Raw genomic sequence first — 19,092 nt, forward strand, 5'->3', positions numbered from 1 at the left:
AAAGAACAACAAACACAAGTAAAACAAAGGCAGGAAGCCATACTGAAACTCCACCAAGTAGTAGAATTAAATAAGGAAAGGGGAAAAAAAACCCAAACAAAAACTCAAAACACCATTAGGGAAGGAGCTCCACAAACGGACGAGATAAGCTGCTCCCTTTCCATGATGTATGCTGCTTTTAAACTGCTTAGCTCAAGTTTAGAACAAGAACAGAAAGACTGAAAACAAGCTCAAGATTTTTCCATTCTAGATTTGAAAGTCTGGAACTTGAAATCTTTAAATTAATTTTAAATCTGAAGTACTCAGAAAAATTAAGTTGTTTGTCCCATGAAGACTCTTGTTCCAGACTTTATACAGTACAGTGGGGATCCTGTTTTTCCAAAAGCACAGACCTCCCCCAACACACACTTAATCCTGATCTACTTCATCTATAGATCAAATGGTAACAGCAGCATACAGTATGCTTCAAGCTCCAGTTTGCATGGACACAATTTCTGTGACATTCTGTGGGATCAAATTCCACTTTTTAAAATTTCAAATGTGGAATTAGTGATTAAACAATATAGGGAAAATAAACAGACTCGGTCCATGCAGCCCAAGGGGTAAAGCATGAGAAGCTGCCACTCCAGCTCCTCCCATGTCTAAAAAAGCCCGTCTCCCAAGAGTCTCCATCAGGAGCCTCCACAATGCCATTCCAAACTAAAATACTGAAATTATTCTTATGCTAAGTAATTGTATACAATTCGTTATAAAGTAGTTGTGCCTACTATAGGAGTTATAGGCCATCATGTGAAATGTATCATATTTGACAAACAGGTGGAAAAAACAAGTGATCAGAATACTTCAGATTCTCTTTCGTGTTTATAATTCATGTTTAATAAGGTTGAGCATACACTAAATGTTACAGCTGATGTACAGCAAACTGAAAGTTCTTTACATAAACTGTCACAGTGCTGATCTTCTCCAGAAATTAGGTGGGTTTTTTTGGCAAATACCAGGACTCATTCTAGTAATTTGCAATGGAAGAGCAGTTGATATTTGTAGCCCCCTATTTGCATTATTACAGTAAAACTTCTTACACTGTAATTTCACATACATGTAAAGAACCAGGTATGCCATATCTACATTAAAAAAAACCTCCAAACCACATGCACACAAAAATCCCACAAACAAATGAATCCCCCCAAAAACAGCCATAGAAGACAGGTGGATAGGCTTACAGCAGCTTTTCTTCAATGTACATTGAACTATGGCTCTAATGATCTGCCATGACCAAGAAAACTCCTCCTGATTTAGAGTTCAACTCTGCTCACAGAATCCATGAAAATCTGGTTTGTATTTTGCTAAGTAAAGCCAGCAGGCAAGAACAGATTTGGTTACAACTCAGTAATAATTACTAGACTTTATTTCCTCCTTGCATCAGATAGTATCTATTTCACAGGCAACATGAATGCTCTTAATCCCTTGTACAACCAGATTTGATGGAACATTTTATCACAGTGAAGGCTATCTTTAGTAACATTTAATTTATCTGATATTTTAATTTTTTTTTTCAATAAAACAAAGACAAAATAAGGAGATTACAACAGAAAGGGAAGGGAACATGAAGACAAGATTGCAGATATTTAGTGCATATTCTATCTGACAGCAAGCATGAGACACAACCAACTCATAATTTGGCTCTGTAATTCCGTCCCTTTCAGCTTTCCTCATCTCTTGACACAAAACTTTGTAACAAACATGACATCTCAGTTCAGCAAATTAAGTAGTTCCTACCTAGTGTGTTAAATCAATGACTAGAACTAAATATTTATTGCAAGGTCACAAATATATAACTGAGATTAGAGAAACAACTTGTTAAATTAGACAACAGCCTGTAAAGTCAGCCATACTTTCTTTCAACATCTAGGTTGCTACCACTCTTACTCCTAAAACCACTCTAAAATACCTTGCATGTTTCTCTAAGCTGCACATAGGCAGCCTCCCAGGCCTTTGCAGCCTCACACACTACAGTAAACCACACTAGTCGGGTTCTCAAACTTTTACTACTGTGAAGCGCTGGATGTTCAGGTCCAGCTTTTCTGAGTTGTGCACAGACAAACCTGTTCCTGCAGAGCAGGAGCCACGAGAGAGCATGCTGTAGCACGTGGGCACAGCACAGAATTCTGCCAAGAAGTGACATCTGTCACACCTGGCACCTCACTGGCTCTGGACCTGCTGCTCTGGAACACGGTCAGGCAACCACCACAGCTCTACCTTTCTTTCGTAGCTGAGCAGCTGGTGTTGTACCATTTCCTTAGTTATGTCAACTCTGCTAGCTTAGAGATCTGCCTTATGTCTGTATCATCTATAGACACTTAAGACATGTATAATTAAATTTTAATTACATTTTACTTAAGTTTAATTCATTTTTTTGGATAAAAAAACCCCAACCTATTAGGAGTTTCTCCCACAGAAGACAATGCCTTCCCTAAAGAGTTTATAAACTAATCCTGATCAGAAGTAAGGAAGTGGTAGCAATGGTTAAATGTAGATTGTGGATTAAGCACTAAGAAAATGCAAATGCTTTGCTGGTTCGTGTAAACTGTAGAAGGCTGACAGATTTAACCATCTGGATTTTTATGTGCTCTTTTTAACAGGTTGAATTTCAAATTGATTTGTTAATTTTGAATATTTCAAGAGCTAATGAATACCTTATTTTAATACATATGAAACACTCATTGAAGTGCACTATCTATTTTACATCTATCTGAAATGCAAACCTTTGGTAGGTCCTTTCTTGTTCTGCATGGCTTGCTGCTCCTCCGTAATATTCAAGCGTCGGACCACATCAGCAAGGGCAGATTTGAGCAGCTGGATGTCATCCTCCTGCATCTGGACACGCTGCTCCAGAGAGGCAATGCGATCTGTTACCTCCATACTGCTTGCAGCAGAGGCACTGTCATCTAAACAAAACAGCAGAAAAAAAATAAGCATTATCAATAACGGATAGCCATCATGAAGTACCTTATGCAATTGACTGCAGGTAAAAACAAGGCTTTTCTCAGACCTGATGACTTCTTGAGGAAGAAAGTTTTTAAGTGACTAAAAGGAAGAGATGGAAATAAAAATAAATAAATGAAAGATGAATACTTAAGTAAGATGTGATGATGAGGTTGGCTTCAGAGCCAGTTGTTAATTGGGTTCCACTACGAATTATCTGCATGTCAGAACTGCAGTGATCAATCATCACCCTTCACTGTTCTGCTCAACATAGCATTCGGACACTGCTGGGCATTCAGGTAGAGAGTTACATTTCCTCATATGCTACACACCCGTCTAGATTTTTCTTTCTCATATGGGTGATAGAGATACATTATACATATATAAGTAACAGATAGGCTTACACTTTTTCAAGCTACTGTACACAGACTGAAGAACAGATACTGACCCCATCTGCTAACTCCTAGTTTATACCAGCAGCTTTGAGAACATTCCCTCTGACTGAAATAAAACCCCAAATAAATTCAGAATTACTCAGTAATTATACTCTAAGACTGCAAATTATTAAAAGGGTCATTACTTTGCATACAATACGCCCATTATTTGGAAATAACCCATAGAAGCTTCAAGTCTGCAAATCCATGATGAGGACTACACATTCTTTCCACTCAAAACTAATAAGAAGAATATTTTTCCTAAATGAGCACTTTTGTTCTATCACATAGAAACACTGTAACTTATTACAATACAAAGTTAGGAGAAATGAGAAGAAAGCAACACCAAAGACATCTAAGTCAGTAACAATTAGGGAAATAATGCACAGTTTTTAAAGAAAATTGCAAAGTTTTATTGAACTAGGCTCTGAAACCTAAAAAAAAGTGGGGTACTAACTTATTGGATGATCTTAAGTAATGTTAGTCAAGGATCATAGCTTTCAATTCATTACTTAATAAGTCATACTGTAGCAAAAATAGGTATTTATGCTACTATCTGCAATCATAGTTGACTACTCCCTCATTCCCAATGCAAGTCTGCGGCCTGTATTTCTTCTGTTAAAGCTGACCTCTCTTTAGAAGAAGATTTTATTTGTTTTCATTTCTTGTGCTCTTAATTCACCTCCATTCCAAATCAGAGTTTTCCACTTTTTTTGTACAAGGGCACAATATGAAAGTTAAATGGTTTGTGTATAATAATAACTCCTGTTGAATTTTAAAACAAAGTTAAGTGCTTGAAAAAGGAAAACAACTGTTTCTGAGTACCTCTAAAAGCATATCCAAAAATGTTAATGCACACAAACTTTTAATCATAAGGGTCTAGGGAAAAATTGCATTAATTTTTTTTTTTTTTTAAATCTATTCATCTCCAAACCACTCCAATACAGATTGGTTTTGAAATCTGTTCATCAGATCAGTTTTGGCTTCCTCATCCCTCACACCCCCAGCAGCTATCTGTGGTTACCAACAGCTGAATTAGAAACAACTCAGAAACAATATAACAATATTGACAGTCCATAAATAGCTACAGGCTATGACAGTTTAAAATGTATGTTAATTCTGTTATAGGATTTTCAGACCTTATTTAAAATAACAGCATTAGGATATTATTAGGCTGAATATAGTAGTAAGGCAAGTAATGGTTCTGAAAGAACTAAATCAGAACTCAAGTTCCTGAAAAATGTTAAAAAACGTTTCCCATGACAAAGCTTTCCAAACATTGTCCTAATCAGACTTCTGCTCAACACAGGACTCTGTCCTGTAGCTATTACTGGTAATTAGTCCCCAAACTCAGATTAGCAGCTATGCTGGCAGCAGTATGAGCTGCCTGCAGAACTTAACCTTTCCTCTACAAACAAAAGCCCCACGCTGCTCTAATGACTTTACACTTTAACTCAGCTGGAAATAACATGGATTAGCATACTGGACAATAGGCAACCAAATCAAAAGCTTGATTTAACCAATACAAGCCAAATTCAAACTTCAGCCATTCTGCTAAATTCAATATCATCACAAATAGTTTTCCTCTGAATTCAGTCAACAAGAAATAGCCAAATTGCAAAACCAGGTCAGTAAAGGAAACCCAGGCGAAAATCAGTTGGTGTTGAAATGATCTAGCCATTGCTAAAAAAGAAAACACTCTCATCCATTTCACTACTTTTTAAGCGCGTAGAAACAGTAATTTTGCTCAGACATTAATCTTCAAGTGGTAAATCAGTGGCACTGGTTTATTTACAGTCCTGTAAGAAATCATTCCCACTAGTAACTGTTAAGATGTACAGCTCTCTCCCTTCTTCCCCCTTCCCCCACCTGCCACTGTGACTCTTTCCATCACACTCTCACTGACCAACAGACCCCAGCAAACCCTTTCGTGGGACACATAACGTTTGTACCTTCCACTATCATCATTCTTGTACGGTCTTGGCAACATAATCCTCATCCTTGCTGTAACCTACAGCTTGTTTGGTTTTTATGGTGGTTACCTCACTGGGTGCAGCTCCCTTCCAAGGATGCAGAAAAAAAAAAAGTTAACAGCTTTCAGTAAGATTGCAGCTGGAGACAAGATTGCTTACAGTCCAGCACCACTTCACTTTACCTCCTCTTTGCATGCATGTACAAGTAAGCTAGAAAAGAGGCACAGAACACAATAAAACTACATTTTATGAAGAATGCAAAGTTCAATTATAAAATAAGCATAACCTGTTTGTTATGCAAGTTGAGGATGGAATGTTCTTGCCATTGAGATCATTCTATCCCAGTATGTTAAGCAATAAAGTTGCAACTTCAACACAGCCAAATAAGAGAAATGGTATGGTATCAGAAGAGAAAAAAACAACTAATGCTATAAACTAACAACACAACAACAAAAATGTCGCAACAGATGTGACCTACTCTGCCCACACAAGCAAGACTGATATTGTTAGCCTAATTTGTGACCTGCCTCTGCAGTATACCACTCATCCTCACAGCAAAGGACATTTGCAAGAAGTATTTTAGCACACATTCATAATGAAATTTGGAAAGGCATATGAAGGAGACAGCAAATCCAGGCAAATTGCCTTGAAGTGTTAGATCTCCTTAACAGTCACTACCACCCCTTGCCCAAGGATGGACAGAACAGACATTGTATCACCTACATGGGTAGTAGCATCAACAGCACAACAGAATTAATCATTATCTTTTTTCACCAATGGGAAGAAAAAGGACTTTACAGTGAAATTTATGCAACATGTTTTTAGAAACCTGAAGTGAGTCACTTTCTACAATGTTAATTTCTTTTCACAGATTTTAAGGCAAGTCTAAATCATTATCTCAAGCATGTAAATCATAGAATGGTTTGGGTTGGAAGGGACCTTAAAGATTTCTGCCCACCTGCAATGGGCAGGGAGTTAATCTACATCTCATGATATAAATGTCACCTACAATGTCCAAAATTAGATAAAACAAGGAGGTAGCAATTCAGATGCCTGATTTTTCATCACAATACGTATTTGTGGTAATACTTGGAAAAAAGAGTAATTTGTCATTTTTGCTTTGCTGAGATTCTACAGTTTCAAAAGGAAGGCAGCAAAAAAGGGGAATGTACTACATGCCTCTCTAAATTGTCCAACCAACTAATCCATGATCTCATAGATTGGAAAGATTTCTCGTGGCAAACTAAAGACAATACTGAGTCAGATGATTAATCTCCTTCCAGAGCGTATTCCAGTTTTACAGCAATTTATTACTTGAGCTTAGCCAAATGTGAAGAAACAGCTGAAGCAAAGCCAACAACAGGACGTGTATGTTGTTTACAAGAGTGATTTCAATACTATTTCATTGTATGTAGGCTAAAGCTAAATTACATACTTACACTGTAAGTTAGAAGGAAGCCTATTAGATGCATACTATTTTCTGTAGATTACTACCTTCTGAAAAACCTAAATTTTATCTGTACATTAATGAGTATGAAATAATTAAAATAGACTTGGCATTCTCCCCCCAGAAGAACTACTTTAATAAACATATTTCACCTTTGCATTATGCAGACATTAATTTTGAGGCTATCTTGTCCAGCTCAGACCACCGCAGCTGACCATGCAGTGGAAACATTAGGTACTGATTCTCAAAAGACTGGCAAACAAATTTGAGTTTATTCAATCTACATGGCCTCTTTGGAGCACCAATTAACAGGATAAAACTGTACATGAAGTACTTCCAAAACTGATTGCAACTGTGGTTGCTAGACACTTTTATAATACATTTTAAAAGCAGCATCTCAAAGCCTTTGCAGTGATGTCCTTGTGTTTAGACACTCTGCAGGACATCAGGAAAGAAAACGCAAGCCTTCTGAGGACAGCAAATTCCAGTGGTGGTCTTTGGTAAAAAATAAAGATAACCCACATGACGAAAAACATGGCAAGGGATGGCAGTGGAAAGGCAGCATCACCCACACACAGAGCAGCTCTTCTTCCAGCATAAAGACATAGATTGTGCCAGTAAGCCTGAATTGAGCTCAACTGGTAAGAATACTTTCTGTCACTGAGAGATATTACTAAGTGTATCACGCTCTGCACTTCTCCTGAAATCAGCTGGTACAAGTATTTACATTCCTTGGAAATAGCTATGAACTTCAGAGTGACTTCTAGAGCCTTATGAAACTGCACATGGACAGAAAGGAATTCTTCACCCTCAGCATGCAGCTAACTCTATGGCAGAACACAGCAGTTGCTGAGAAAGCCATACCCTCAAAGGAGAGAAAGCTAAAAATAGTATTTATGAAAAAATAAGCAAACAAAAAAAAGCACAATCCTGCAAATTGGGAGATTCACAGACTGAATTTGATTCAGTATACTAGAAAGCAATTAAGAACACTGAAGATCCTATACTTCCAGAAACATCTTTCTACCCATAAAGGCCCATGGTTTTTGGACTCCACTAACTGCAAAGCTGTCAGATGTGGCACATGTCACTTGACACAAATTTGGCAAGTTCCCTTCCTCCTGCCCACATCATCACTGAGATCTCATGCAAGTAACTGAGATATTTCAACTATTTCCTTCAAGCATCCTGGGAGTAACACTACCACTAACTTTCAAATGACCTCTCTGCTTCACCTCTCTTGATACCATATGTTTAGCTTGAAACTCTAAGAGAGCAGAAAAACATCCCTCTGTGGCAGGCATCTCCTACATCTTCAAAATTTTGCCCTTCCTTTTTGGTTAATTTCATGCATCTTTGAGTCTGGGGCACAGAAGTCAGACAGACAAACTATTTAATAGATGCAGTTTGTCTGAGCTGACAGCAACAGAGAGAGAAAAAACTTAGGAAGAGAGAAAACCATCTGACTTCTCTCAGAAAGAACACAAGCAATTCACGGTAGCACAGAAACAGGGGAATGCAGCCACAACACTGTTGCCAGGCTTCGAAGCAAGATTGGAGAGTACCAGGTATTCTCCTTGTAGCAATTTCTGTGGCATAATGTCAGTGGTCGTTTGCAGACCAGAGTCTCTGTGCAAGGAAACAATGGGAAAATAAACCAGCAGGTTTAGTTTCCTTTGACAACACCATGCCAAGCTCCTTTGTTTAAAAGATTAGTGTCGACAGTATTTCACAGACTAAATATCTTTCCTCTGCTCACTTTTCTAATGCAAAACACTGTACCATACCTGAAACACAGCAGTTGCCCTCCAGGCTCATCTCCTGGGGACAATGACAACACATATGGGCAACAGCATATCATAAACTCTGGCACATACTGGACTGGTCTGCCAGATTAGAGCTTTCCACTGTGAGAAGCAAGTGGATTTAAAGCCCAAAATAATGTTATCCTGTTTAATTTTGTTACTTTGTGTGGTTAGGGGGAAAAAATCAGGCAGAATTTCTTACCTGCAGTTAAAACTGTAAACATCATTGCTTTACCTGAAGTTTTGGAAATCAAAATAGCTGAATGTCTAATCCTCTAATTGTATTTTGCTATAAATGTATATATAATAGGATAAAAGTGCAAGCATCATATACACTTTTTGAGACGGAAAATTTGGATTATGAGGAACAAGAAGTCACATCTAATATTTAAACCAAACAGCTACAGGAACAATGCCATGCCTATCCATAAGCTTATGTATGTATACACACGTACCATTTTTGAACAGGTAGGACAACTTTTCAGTTCATTCTCTATTCTAATGCACGTTCTTAAGATAAGAGTGATTAGCAGTGCAAGGAGATGCCCTGGTTGGGTACAATCAGGTACATCTCACATTAAGTAATCTGAACAGACCAGATTAGTTTTTCCATGTCCTCACAAGGTATGTATGTGTAGGAGGAAATGGGAAGAAAACTATCCCACATATGTGCCTAATGCCTTACTCTGGATGTACTGGGAACCACAGTAACAGTGATCTAAAGCATCATCTTGTGAGAACGGATCACTCCTAAACAATTCTCATAAGAATTATAATACAAGTATTTTTTCATGAACAAATATGGACTAGAGACTACTCTAGTTTTGTGAACAGTATTTTCCCTCCTCTAATACAGCTAGCTATTACAATCCAGTATTTATACAATCCAGTATTTATAAAATCTGATTACTGTATTTCCCAACACTTACTGAGGAATAACTTGTCCTTTTACAGTTTTACCACTAGAAACTTAGAGACAGGGAATATAATTTCCTAAAATTAGAGGCAGAATTTGAAAGGATAAATCCATAATAGCAATCATCACTCAGAGCCTCACAGCTGGGAGCACTGCATTCATTAACAAAATGGGAGAGAAGAAAATGATCTTAACAGTACATTCTCAGAAAGTTCCTCGTCGCTAATTAGTTAGGAATCACTGCAGCAAAATTACAAGCATGTGCCCTTGACCTGCCTGTAGCTGTTGAGCTATAGCCAACAGCTCACCATTTTTTCCCAAGCAGATGGTAGATGAGCTTCTACTTGGAAACCAACCAGTTAAAAATTATCTTCCCCAATAGCGCTTAAGAGGAAGATGGAAGAAATTTTTGACACATCAATAAATTAGAAGAATTTTACCCAGAAGAGGTCTATCAACATAAATGCTTTACGGTTCAAAACTATTGTGCTGCCTCTGTTGAACACAGAAGTCAATAGAAAATGTTTTAGCCAGTTATGATTCCACCACATTGTCCTGGGATCAGCTGATACCATCGAGAAAAACTCCAAACCCCAGCATTGCAACCAGAAATCAGGAGGGTAAAGACAACCTTCCGTAGCATAACATTAATGCAAGAATAGCAGTTTGAAAAGGAAGTGACTCCATGGCACCTGCCTGGAGTTAAGAAGCTGAAGATACAGCCTAACACAAACTTGCTAATAAAGGAACCAAAGGGTAATTAAGGTACCAGGGCAGAAGAGCTGGGCTGTGTTTTTCCACCTTATATTCTCAGTGATGTGCTGAGATTGTACCTGTATCACACCCTTAAAACAGGAGAAGAAAAATAGATTGTGAAACACGGGAAAACATCTGCAGTGACTCTCCATCTCCACGTCACAGCTATGGCTCAATGGCCAAGTCATCCAACAAGAGCTAGGAAGGAATGAATGCAAATTCATCACATGATGTAAGGTAAAAAACCTTCAGCTTTTGTTTAGCATTACTAGACAAAAAGAACCAACTTAGATGTGAGATTGGCTTCTCCTAAATGTACTTTAAACCACATGCAAATAAACACCTCACATCAGTTCACAAAAAACGTTCTCCTAGAAACTTTATAGTGTTTAGTGTAACATCTTTTCACTGCCTTAAAAAACTAGACATCCCCATTCGATTCTTCAACTATGCCATATGCATAAAAGTAGAAAGATTTACTTTTACTTGCAGTCGGGAGAGATTCAAAAGGCAAGAAAACTGACTTAAAACACTTTTAGAAGTTACTGATGTTGGCCTGTGATAATGCATTACAAGCCAATTTTATTTTTTTCTTGTTTGTTGTGTATTTAAGTTATTTTACAAAAGAAAAGTTGATTCACACTATCAAGAAACCCTAAGACATATCAGTCAGTAGCTGATCTGCAGTTAAATGCAGCCTTTATGTTACATTAGAGACAGGACCATTTAAACACTTAGGAAACTACTTAGGTCAGCATACATTTTGTCATTTTCCTAATTTCTGTATTCAGTATTAAAATAGCAACTGATACTCAAATTTACTTGGACTGCTAGCTTTTTACCTATATCTTTTTATAATCTGCATTTTAATGAAAATTATAATGTATACGGTCTTTTAAGAACAAATTGAAAACACTATTAAACTTCAGAAATATAAAAGCAATTAAACATTTTTCCATTCAAGAAATTAAAAATTTACTAAACTGAGACTACATCAGTAGCAAGCAATCCATAGTTATCAATTTGAAATAGTTAATGTTTTGTCTTATTCTATAAGTGTATCCTCTGAGAAATCAGAATTGGAAAATCTCGGCCTCTAATCAATAGCATTTATTTGTAAAATAAATACCACTCCCAAACATTCTGCATTTACATTTCTTAAAGGCTTATCAGCTTTATTAATCGTTTTCTGTGGACTCAAACTAAGGGACACAATACAAAGAGAATAAAACATTCCTCCTGCACCTGCAGAAGGGGCTATTGATGTCTAAAGCAGATTTATCACTTTTGCAAACTCTGGTACTTGCTCTCAGCTAATGGCTTTACTTCCAGCAGTGGTCTGACTTTTCTTTAGAACTCTGTACCTCGTGAATATTTTAGTTTCTGAAATTAATGCAGTATTAGACTTCATTACAGGTTGTCATGAAGACAAATCACAATCTAAATATTTAAAGGAAAAATTATCTCAAATTTAGAAAACTATTTTAAGTCTTCTTTTAAAACCTGTCTTGTTCACTACTGTCTCTCACAGTAATGTGCAATTTTTTCCACTATGGACAGTTAATCTAGTGCTCGTGAGAAGTACTTCAATTAACTAGTGATAGCTTTGCTTGAATGGAAGAGGTAAAAAAGCATCCAGGATGCCCATAACAGACTGGAATTTTACTCACACTGTCCATCTTCATCTTCAGTTAGGGTTAAGTCTTCCCTTCATTTAATTCTGACAGAATATAATACAGTAATATAATTATTAGTAATATACTTTCTTACTGTAAAATCTTCTGATCACATATTCCCACTCTCCAGCAAAAAAACCTTTGCTGACATAAATGCAGAAAGAACAAACTGCCCTTGCCAAGGACTCAAACACAGCCAGAGAAACCACATTTGATACAGTGTTTGATGTCCTGGTATTAACCAGGAAGATGACGGCCTTGAGGCTTTTTAGGAGAAGGAAGAAAAAAATCCCTTTATTTGCTATGCTTAAATAAAAAATTAATTCAGGTTCATTACAGGAAACGGAAAAACACACATAATCTGAAAAATTATTTGGTTAAAAATGCGACTCCTCTAATGGAAGACAATTTGCATTCTTTTTATTTTTAATTGGGTTCCCTAGCATGAGATCATATTCTTATTTCCCCACAACAGGGTGCAGAGCATTGTCACAAATCTCACCCAGCTGCAATGCCATTCCCAGCACACTGTGCAAGTGTGGTCCTGCCGCCCTGTGAGAGCAAGTGAGTTGTATTCCAAGGCTTGCCCCATCCTCTGCAGGACTTGGCAATGCTACAATATGCACGTTGCCTGTTTTTAAAAGAAGTTCAAGCTTTCATGGAGGAGGAGATGGAGGAGGAGACAGAGATAAACTATTTTATAGTGTTCATGTTGGGTGAAAGAAGTTTACAAATACGCTTTGATCAACGAATGCAATTGTATCTCCCCAGGGCTACAGAGAGCCCTCAGTAAAAGCAACAGAGTCAGCAGATGTCTCGTCTGCCCTTGGCTGGGAACAAGCCCCAGGCCAAGGTCCAAGCAGAGCCTGGCTCATGACCGTTCCTCTCCTTCAAGGACTTTATGGGACTGATTTCCCACTTACTGGTGGCAGTCAGTACTTCTACTGTATGGGTTTTCACTCGAGAGATTAGATGGGTGAAGGCTGTGCAGAGCAAATCCTTTTCCAAAAGCCATCTCCTAACAGCACTGTGCTGAAGGACTAGTGAGAACAAACCCTGCAGAAAATCTGGCTGATAAGGCTCTTGTAGCTCTGTGATTAATGAGAATCTGAGCTTCAACCTTCATGATAAGGTGGAGCCTATCAGCAAAGACAAACCTTTAAGGCTAATATGGCCATTCAGCTTAAAGGGAAAAGTTTTCTTATGCTTTCTTAGCTCTGGATGTGGGTGGACCTCACCTAAGTCAGACTTCTGTATGCAAGTGTACAGACACAAGTTAGGTAAAGTACAGCCACTTGAACTAAATTAATTTATTATTTTAAAGGCACTGTTTAACAGTAAAATCTTTACTTACAATTCAAAAAGGAACATTTTTTAAAGCATTCCTGAACATAGATTAGTGGTCTACAAGTACATAACGATTACTGCAGTGATAAGATTTGCCCAAAACAATATCCAGGTACAGTAAACTTCCTCAACACAGCACAGAGCAGTGATTTCTGTGGGCAGTAAGGTGAGCACCATATTGAACTTGAAAATCACTAGGATTACAAGAGATGGAAAAAAAAGTTGAAACTGGTTGGAAAACATTTCTCCCAACTGCACTGAAGAGGTAGTTCAGAAAAAAATATCTGCTCGCAGGACATCAATTTTTCAAGTCATCCACAGCAAGCAGGAAACGTCTTTTTCAAAATATTCTTCATTTTAGCAGAAGACAGTCAAGATTAAAGCCTAGTACAGTAAAGCTCCATCACAAAAAAACTCAGTTACACAAAAGCCACAAACTTAATACACAAGCTCATGGTAAGATACACTTAGGAAACCCCCTAGAAGTCAAGCTCTTTTCATGGCAGAGAAGTCCCCAGAGCTACAGCTTCCCTAGGCCAGTGACCCAACTCCTCAGCCTCAATAGTCCTACTTGTAACAGTTTCCAAATGTTGATTCTTCACCAAAAGCAAGCATTCAGTGTTTGCAAAGCCAAAAGTTGAAAAGAAAGGAAAAATGATACAGTTGATCAGGAATCCTGTTACACTTAAACCAACAAGCAACTGCTGTAGTGGTGAGTGCCACTAAGACAAAGGGGTCACACACTCAAGCAAATCTATCCACATCTCTCTTTTCTTCCTTTTACATGGAAACAAGAAAGCTTCATAGGCACACTATCAAGTAAAAAAAACCAACAAAACCCAAAGCAAAGAAACAAACAACTTGCTCCTCAAAAATCCATACAAGAATAAACCTAAATCCAAATATTTAACTGAAAACCACATTTTGAGCAGTCATTCACAGAGTGTGATAGTTCCTGCTTCCCTAGTCATTAAAAAAAAAAAAAAATCTTTTTTCCTACTGTATTGCAAAGTAGTTCTATCTCCTACTAGCTCCCCTTGCATGAAAAAGAGGCTTTTGAACTGGACATCAAATTTAATGGTTTTATATTTACTGCATTTCAAAATTACATTAAATACATTTATTGGATTTATCTGACTCCAGGAAAGTCTTTCTTCTGAAATGAATGAGGACTAATTCCCACGAAAATTATAGGGAATGATGAAGTAATTAAAAAATCTTGTAACACAGGATTAAAACAGTCTTGTTTTCAGCTTCATTATTCAACCTTAGTTCTAACATTTTCTACTTCTTATATCTTAAAAAGGAAAGCTTAATAATTTTTCTAATTTTTCCAGAGGTGCTAGAACTTTCTATCTGTTTGCCTCTTCATCCACAAAACAACCGACAACAAGGAGGGTGCATTAGCATCCATGAATCTGTACCAGATGATTAAAAAAACCCATTTTGTTTCATGAACAACTGCTTACAGCAGAGAAAAGGTAAGTCCCAAAAATTTTCAAAGCATTTCCTCACAGAATCTACAAGAGACTACCCTCTCATGGTGCAAGTTCCGGACTCTTTTGCTCTTCAACCTGCTCAGCGGCTGGTGAGGCACCAGAACAGGGTGCCCAGAGAAGCTGCAGATGCCCCATTATTAGAAATATTCTAGGTCAGGTTGGATGGGGCTTTCAGACACCTGATCTAGTGGAAGGTATCCTCTACCTCCACCATCAGCGAAAAATACCCAGCCTGACCCCTGCAGCCTCGGTCAGGGCTGTTCTTTGGGGCTAAAGACTACCCAGTCAGGCACAGCAAAAGCTGGAGGTCATTCAGTTGTGCTGCTGAGACCTGTACATAAAGCTTGATCAGCATCAGTACTGTGAGAGATTACAGCACACTCAGCAGAAACATCTGCTATTTTGGCAGCTCCCATCTGAATTCTGAAAGGCTTGGAGCCTGGCACACAGGACAGGGCAATAGTGTAGTGGGAAAAAGGTCTCCCCAACAGTGCTGAGTCCTCCAAAACTCAGCCTGACCTTCTCTCAGGAAATCAGAATGGTACTAAAAATTTGCAAAGAAAATAATATCTAAAAACTGTCAGCACAGACCCGGCCTTCACAACTGCCTCTTGACTGCCCACAGACAAGTCCCTGCAATCCAGGCAGCTGTTGCTGCTCCCATCTTCATGGAAGAGATTGGCCCATATCTCAAGTCAGTACACGCAGGGATACCTTCACATCTGAGCTGCATTCAGGAGGTGTGGTCCCAGGGCACAGGGTGAGTGACTGCCACCAGTAGGTACTGCAGAGAGCTGGCAGCACTGCCAGGCTGGAAGCTCAGGGGGCTTCAGCAGGTAGGAGTGGGTCTCTGTTTGTTGTGGGAAAGAGCTGGGATCCAGCGTGCACGTGGAAATTATGGAATCAGGCTCCCAGATGGCACAACATGCAGAACATGGACAAAATCCAATGAAAGCAGCCAGAAACATGGCAATAGGAGAGGGGCAGTTGCCACTACCTGAACCCAATTCTGCTGCCATTACTACATTTGGCCTGCTGATGACACCCTGCCAAATTAGGCTGAAGATTCCCAAATCCCACAGGAATACTAAATGCCATATATTGTCTTCTGCCTTATGTGCATCTCCCCATAATTTATTTTCCTGTGACTAATTATAAAATTTATACACCATAGGTAGGTTAAGGCCCTGCTTAATCTTCACTCCCTCTTCCTATTCTTCCTTCTCCTTCTCAATGCAAATTACAAAAATCATCCTCTCCTTAGCTGTTTTCTTGCATCCTCGACAGCTTGTAAAGGCAGGAAAGGTAATGTTCAGAATGTATAATGCAAGAAAAAGCTTATTATTCCTGAAAGTTAATTTGAAAGTGAATAAATAACTGGGTAAGTTAATGCACACAGTTCAGAGATTATACCCATAATATGCTATATCAAGAACTTCTTACTGAGGCAAAGGAGTTCTTCAGAAAAAGAAATGAGAGTGCCAGTAGCTTTCCCCAGCTTCCATTGAATTATCTCAAATGGATCTGCTTTACACAACTGTTCAGAGGGCTTCATCTTCAGTGCAACATTGCTTAAAGAAAAATGGATACGAACCTGCATATCATTCATATGTAATGCCTTGCCAACCCACAACTTCTTTTTACTATCTAATTATTATGTGCAAGCCTGTCAAAAGTATCAAAAGCTTTTTTTTTTTAGCTGCTACTTTCATCTGAAAGATGTCATCACTTTAACAACGCTCATTTGTTTCCCAAGGTTTGTGCCTACAAAAGGTCAGAAGAATTCCCTGGACTTCACTGCACTCTGCACCAGTCACCTTGGGAAGAGCGTTGAGGGACTGAGCTTATTTGACTGCTTCCCATTTCTATTCCCACAGCTGTGGAAGTGGGAATTCTGCTCATACAGATTGCACAATATGATAACTGACATTTAGTATGCAGTGCTCAACCACAGCTCACTAAAGGACAGGTAACACAGACTCGTAAGAGCAAGAACGTGTCTATTTTTCCCAGTCATAAGTGGAAAAAAAGAGGAAGGATTTCACACTTGTGCAAGTCCCTGACTTGTCAGCAGAGTAACAGAACTGCTGTTTTCAGCACAAAGTGACTTTAATTTTTATAGGTCTACTTATCTATGCAGTAGAACAAAAGGTACTACAATAAACTGCATGTAAAACCAGATAATTTACACTAAGATAAATTAAGTTTCTACAAAAAAATCTTAAAATATTTACAGTAAAGATAAAGCTTCCACAGTGCAGTCTTTGCAACACAGAGGAACACAGAGAGCTTGGTCAACTGAGCAATGGCTGCATGTCACCAATTGTTTTAAAATCACTTTATGTATTTTAGCCATTACTAAATCTAGTAAACCTAGTTAATACAAACCAGTGTAGTGTCAGAAGTGTTCTATGCCACAGCTGGAAACACCCAAACAGAAAGACTTCCACCATGTCATAATCAAGATGTTTGAAATAGCGTTTTTTCCTCCCTGGTTTATCTGTCCTACTTCTGATTCACTACAGACACTTACTTTAAGGGAGCCAGACTGGAAAAAGTTAGGAACAGCCAGGAAAAGGTGGCCTGTATCTATTTTGTTCTTGGGAGAAGTACATGAGCAGTGCTGAGATAGCATCTGAAGAGCCTTGTTCAGAAAGGTGAAGGTAAGGTGTTATTTGGGATACAGACTGCCATGGACTTGGCAATTGCTTGCTCACTGAGCATGGGATTGGTAGATACTATGTAGAACGGGAATTACAAAGAACCAAAAACTTTTACTGGGGTTTTTCCCCCTGCCCAAATATCTGTCTTTGCCTTTTCTGGTATTTATCAGTGGTCCATCGGGCAACAACTAAGAAAACTGGGCTGCAACATCTGCTTTTTGAATCTCTTTTTCTACTTCTTAAATGGATTAACCAGTTACTAATGCCAGATATTAAAACACTGACAAAATGCATGTGGCTTTCCACACCACTGATTTTAGCAATTGTTCTAAATTAAAACCAAACTGCAGAAGAGACAGTTTTAGCAATTCTGTAATTTTAGGGTCTTTACTAAAAATCAGCTGTTTCGCTTCTGTTAAAATATCTGCATGATGGAAAGAAAGAAAATGTCAAAACTTTATTATCCTTCTCCTTGCCTCCAGAGAGGCTTCAGCCAGGCAACAGCTACTTCAAAGCTTCACATCACACATGTCTAGAGACTTACACCAAGAGAAGCAACTGCCAAATTCAGGAGCAGTAAAAGGCTTAGATTTAGAGGGCTCCCTGAGGCTAAACATTTTTTTAAATTAAAAACTCGAATATAAAAACTAGAAGGGAGGAAAAGCCCTGAAGTTACCCCCTCCTGGGACAATATGCACACAAATATCTCATAACCTTCTGAGTTACAACTACCAAGGTTAATAACCCAGCATCAATCAAATGGTTTGTGGGCTTCACAAAATCCTACAGAGCCTTGCAGGAATCACTGGAGCTGCTTTAGGCTTATTTAATCTTTTGGAAGCAAAGAAGAGCAAACAAACAGGACACAACTGCTCTCTCTCAAGTGCAAAGTGCAGATGATTACTAGCTCCTGCAAGAGCATTTGTGTTTAAATTCCTCAATGGACAGAGATCTTGTGGATCTTCCTCTTCTCCCTGCAATGAGTCTACTGTAATCAAAAGAATACTTCAGCTGCAGTCAGCCAGACTTGATTCTGAGAACAGAGCAACAGCACCACACCGACGATTTTGTTACTGATTCATTCTGGTTTTAGGGTATGCCTTTTCCTGAAAAGTTATTGAATAATCTGATGAACATGCCCCTGAAACCAGTATTTTCCCAAGTAAAGTAATGTAAGTAAGAAGAGATCAGTGTTCTTTTGATAGAAATTTTACTTCTATCTCAAATGTATAAAGGAAAATTCTAAGAAATATAAAGTTACAAATTTCTAAACTGCAAGAAAAAAGGTAGGTGATATTCAATTACTGATTAAGATTTCAGTTTAAAAAAATATTGAGTACACCTGTGTGCCTGGGGCTAACTATGATTTTTTTTTTAATTGAATGTGATGTCATATTCTGAAAAGCACATTAAAAGAATTACAAAAAACATTGAGATTCACAGTTTCCAGGCAGGGAAAAAAAAACCAAAACACACAGAGACACACATGAAAAGCAACCACAAAAACTAAACATATACCAAAGAAAGACAGGAATCTCAATGGTAAAAAAATTTGTTAGCTCACTCTGCTTAGAATGGGTAAGTGGACTGGAAA

At 38.2% G+C, this 19,092-nt stretch overlaps 1 protein-coding gene across 11 annotated transcripts in view; it reads right to left on the bottom strand.

Annotated features, from left to right (window-relative positions):
* EML1 (EMAP like 1) overlaps positions 1-19,092 on the bottom strand; it is a 123,847-nt gene that overhangs the window by 49,494 nt on the left and 55,261 nt on the right. For all 11 annotated transcript variants that reach the window (XM_032112380.1, XM_032112375.1, XM_032112373.1 and 8 more), the window contains exon 2: positions 2,763-2,945. In XM_032112380.1, the coding sequence (XP_031968271.1) occupies positions 2,763-2,945 (183 nt within the window). The remainder of the gene's footprint in view (positions 1-2,762; positions 2,946-19,092) is intronic.

This window comes from Corvus moneduloides, chromosome 6 (genome assembly GCF_009650955.1).
Source record: "Corvus moneduloides isolate bCorMon1 chromosome 6, bCorMon1.pri, whole genome shotgun sequence".
In the NCBI taxonomy this organism is placed as follows: domain Eukaryota; kingdom Metazoa; phylum Chordata; class Aves; order Passeriformes; family Corvidae; genus Corvus; species Corvus moneduloides.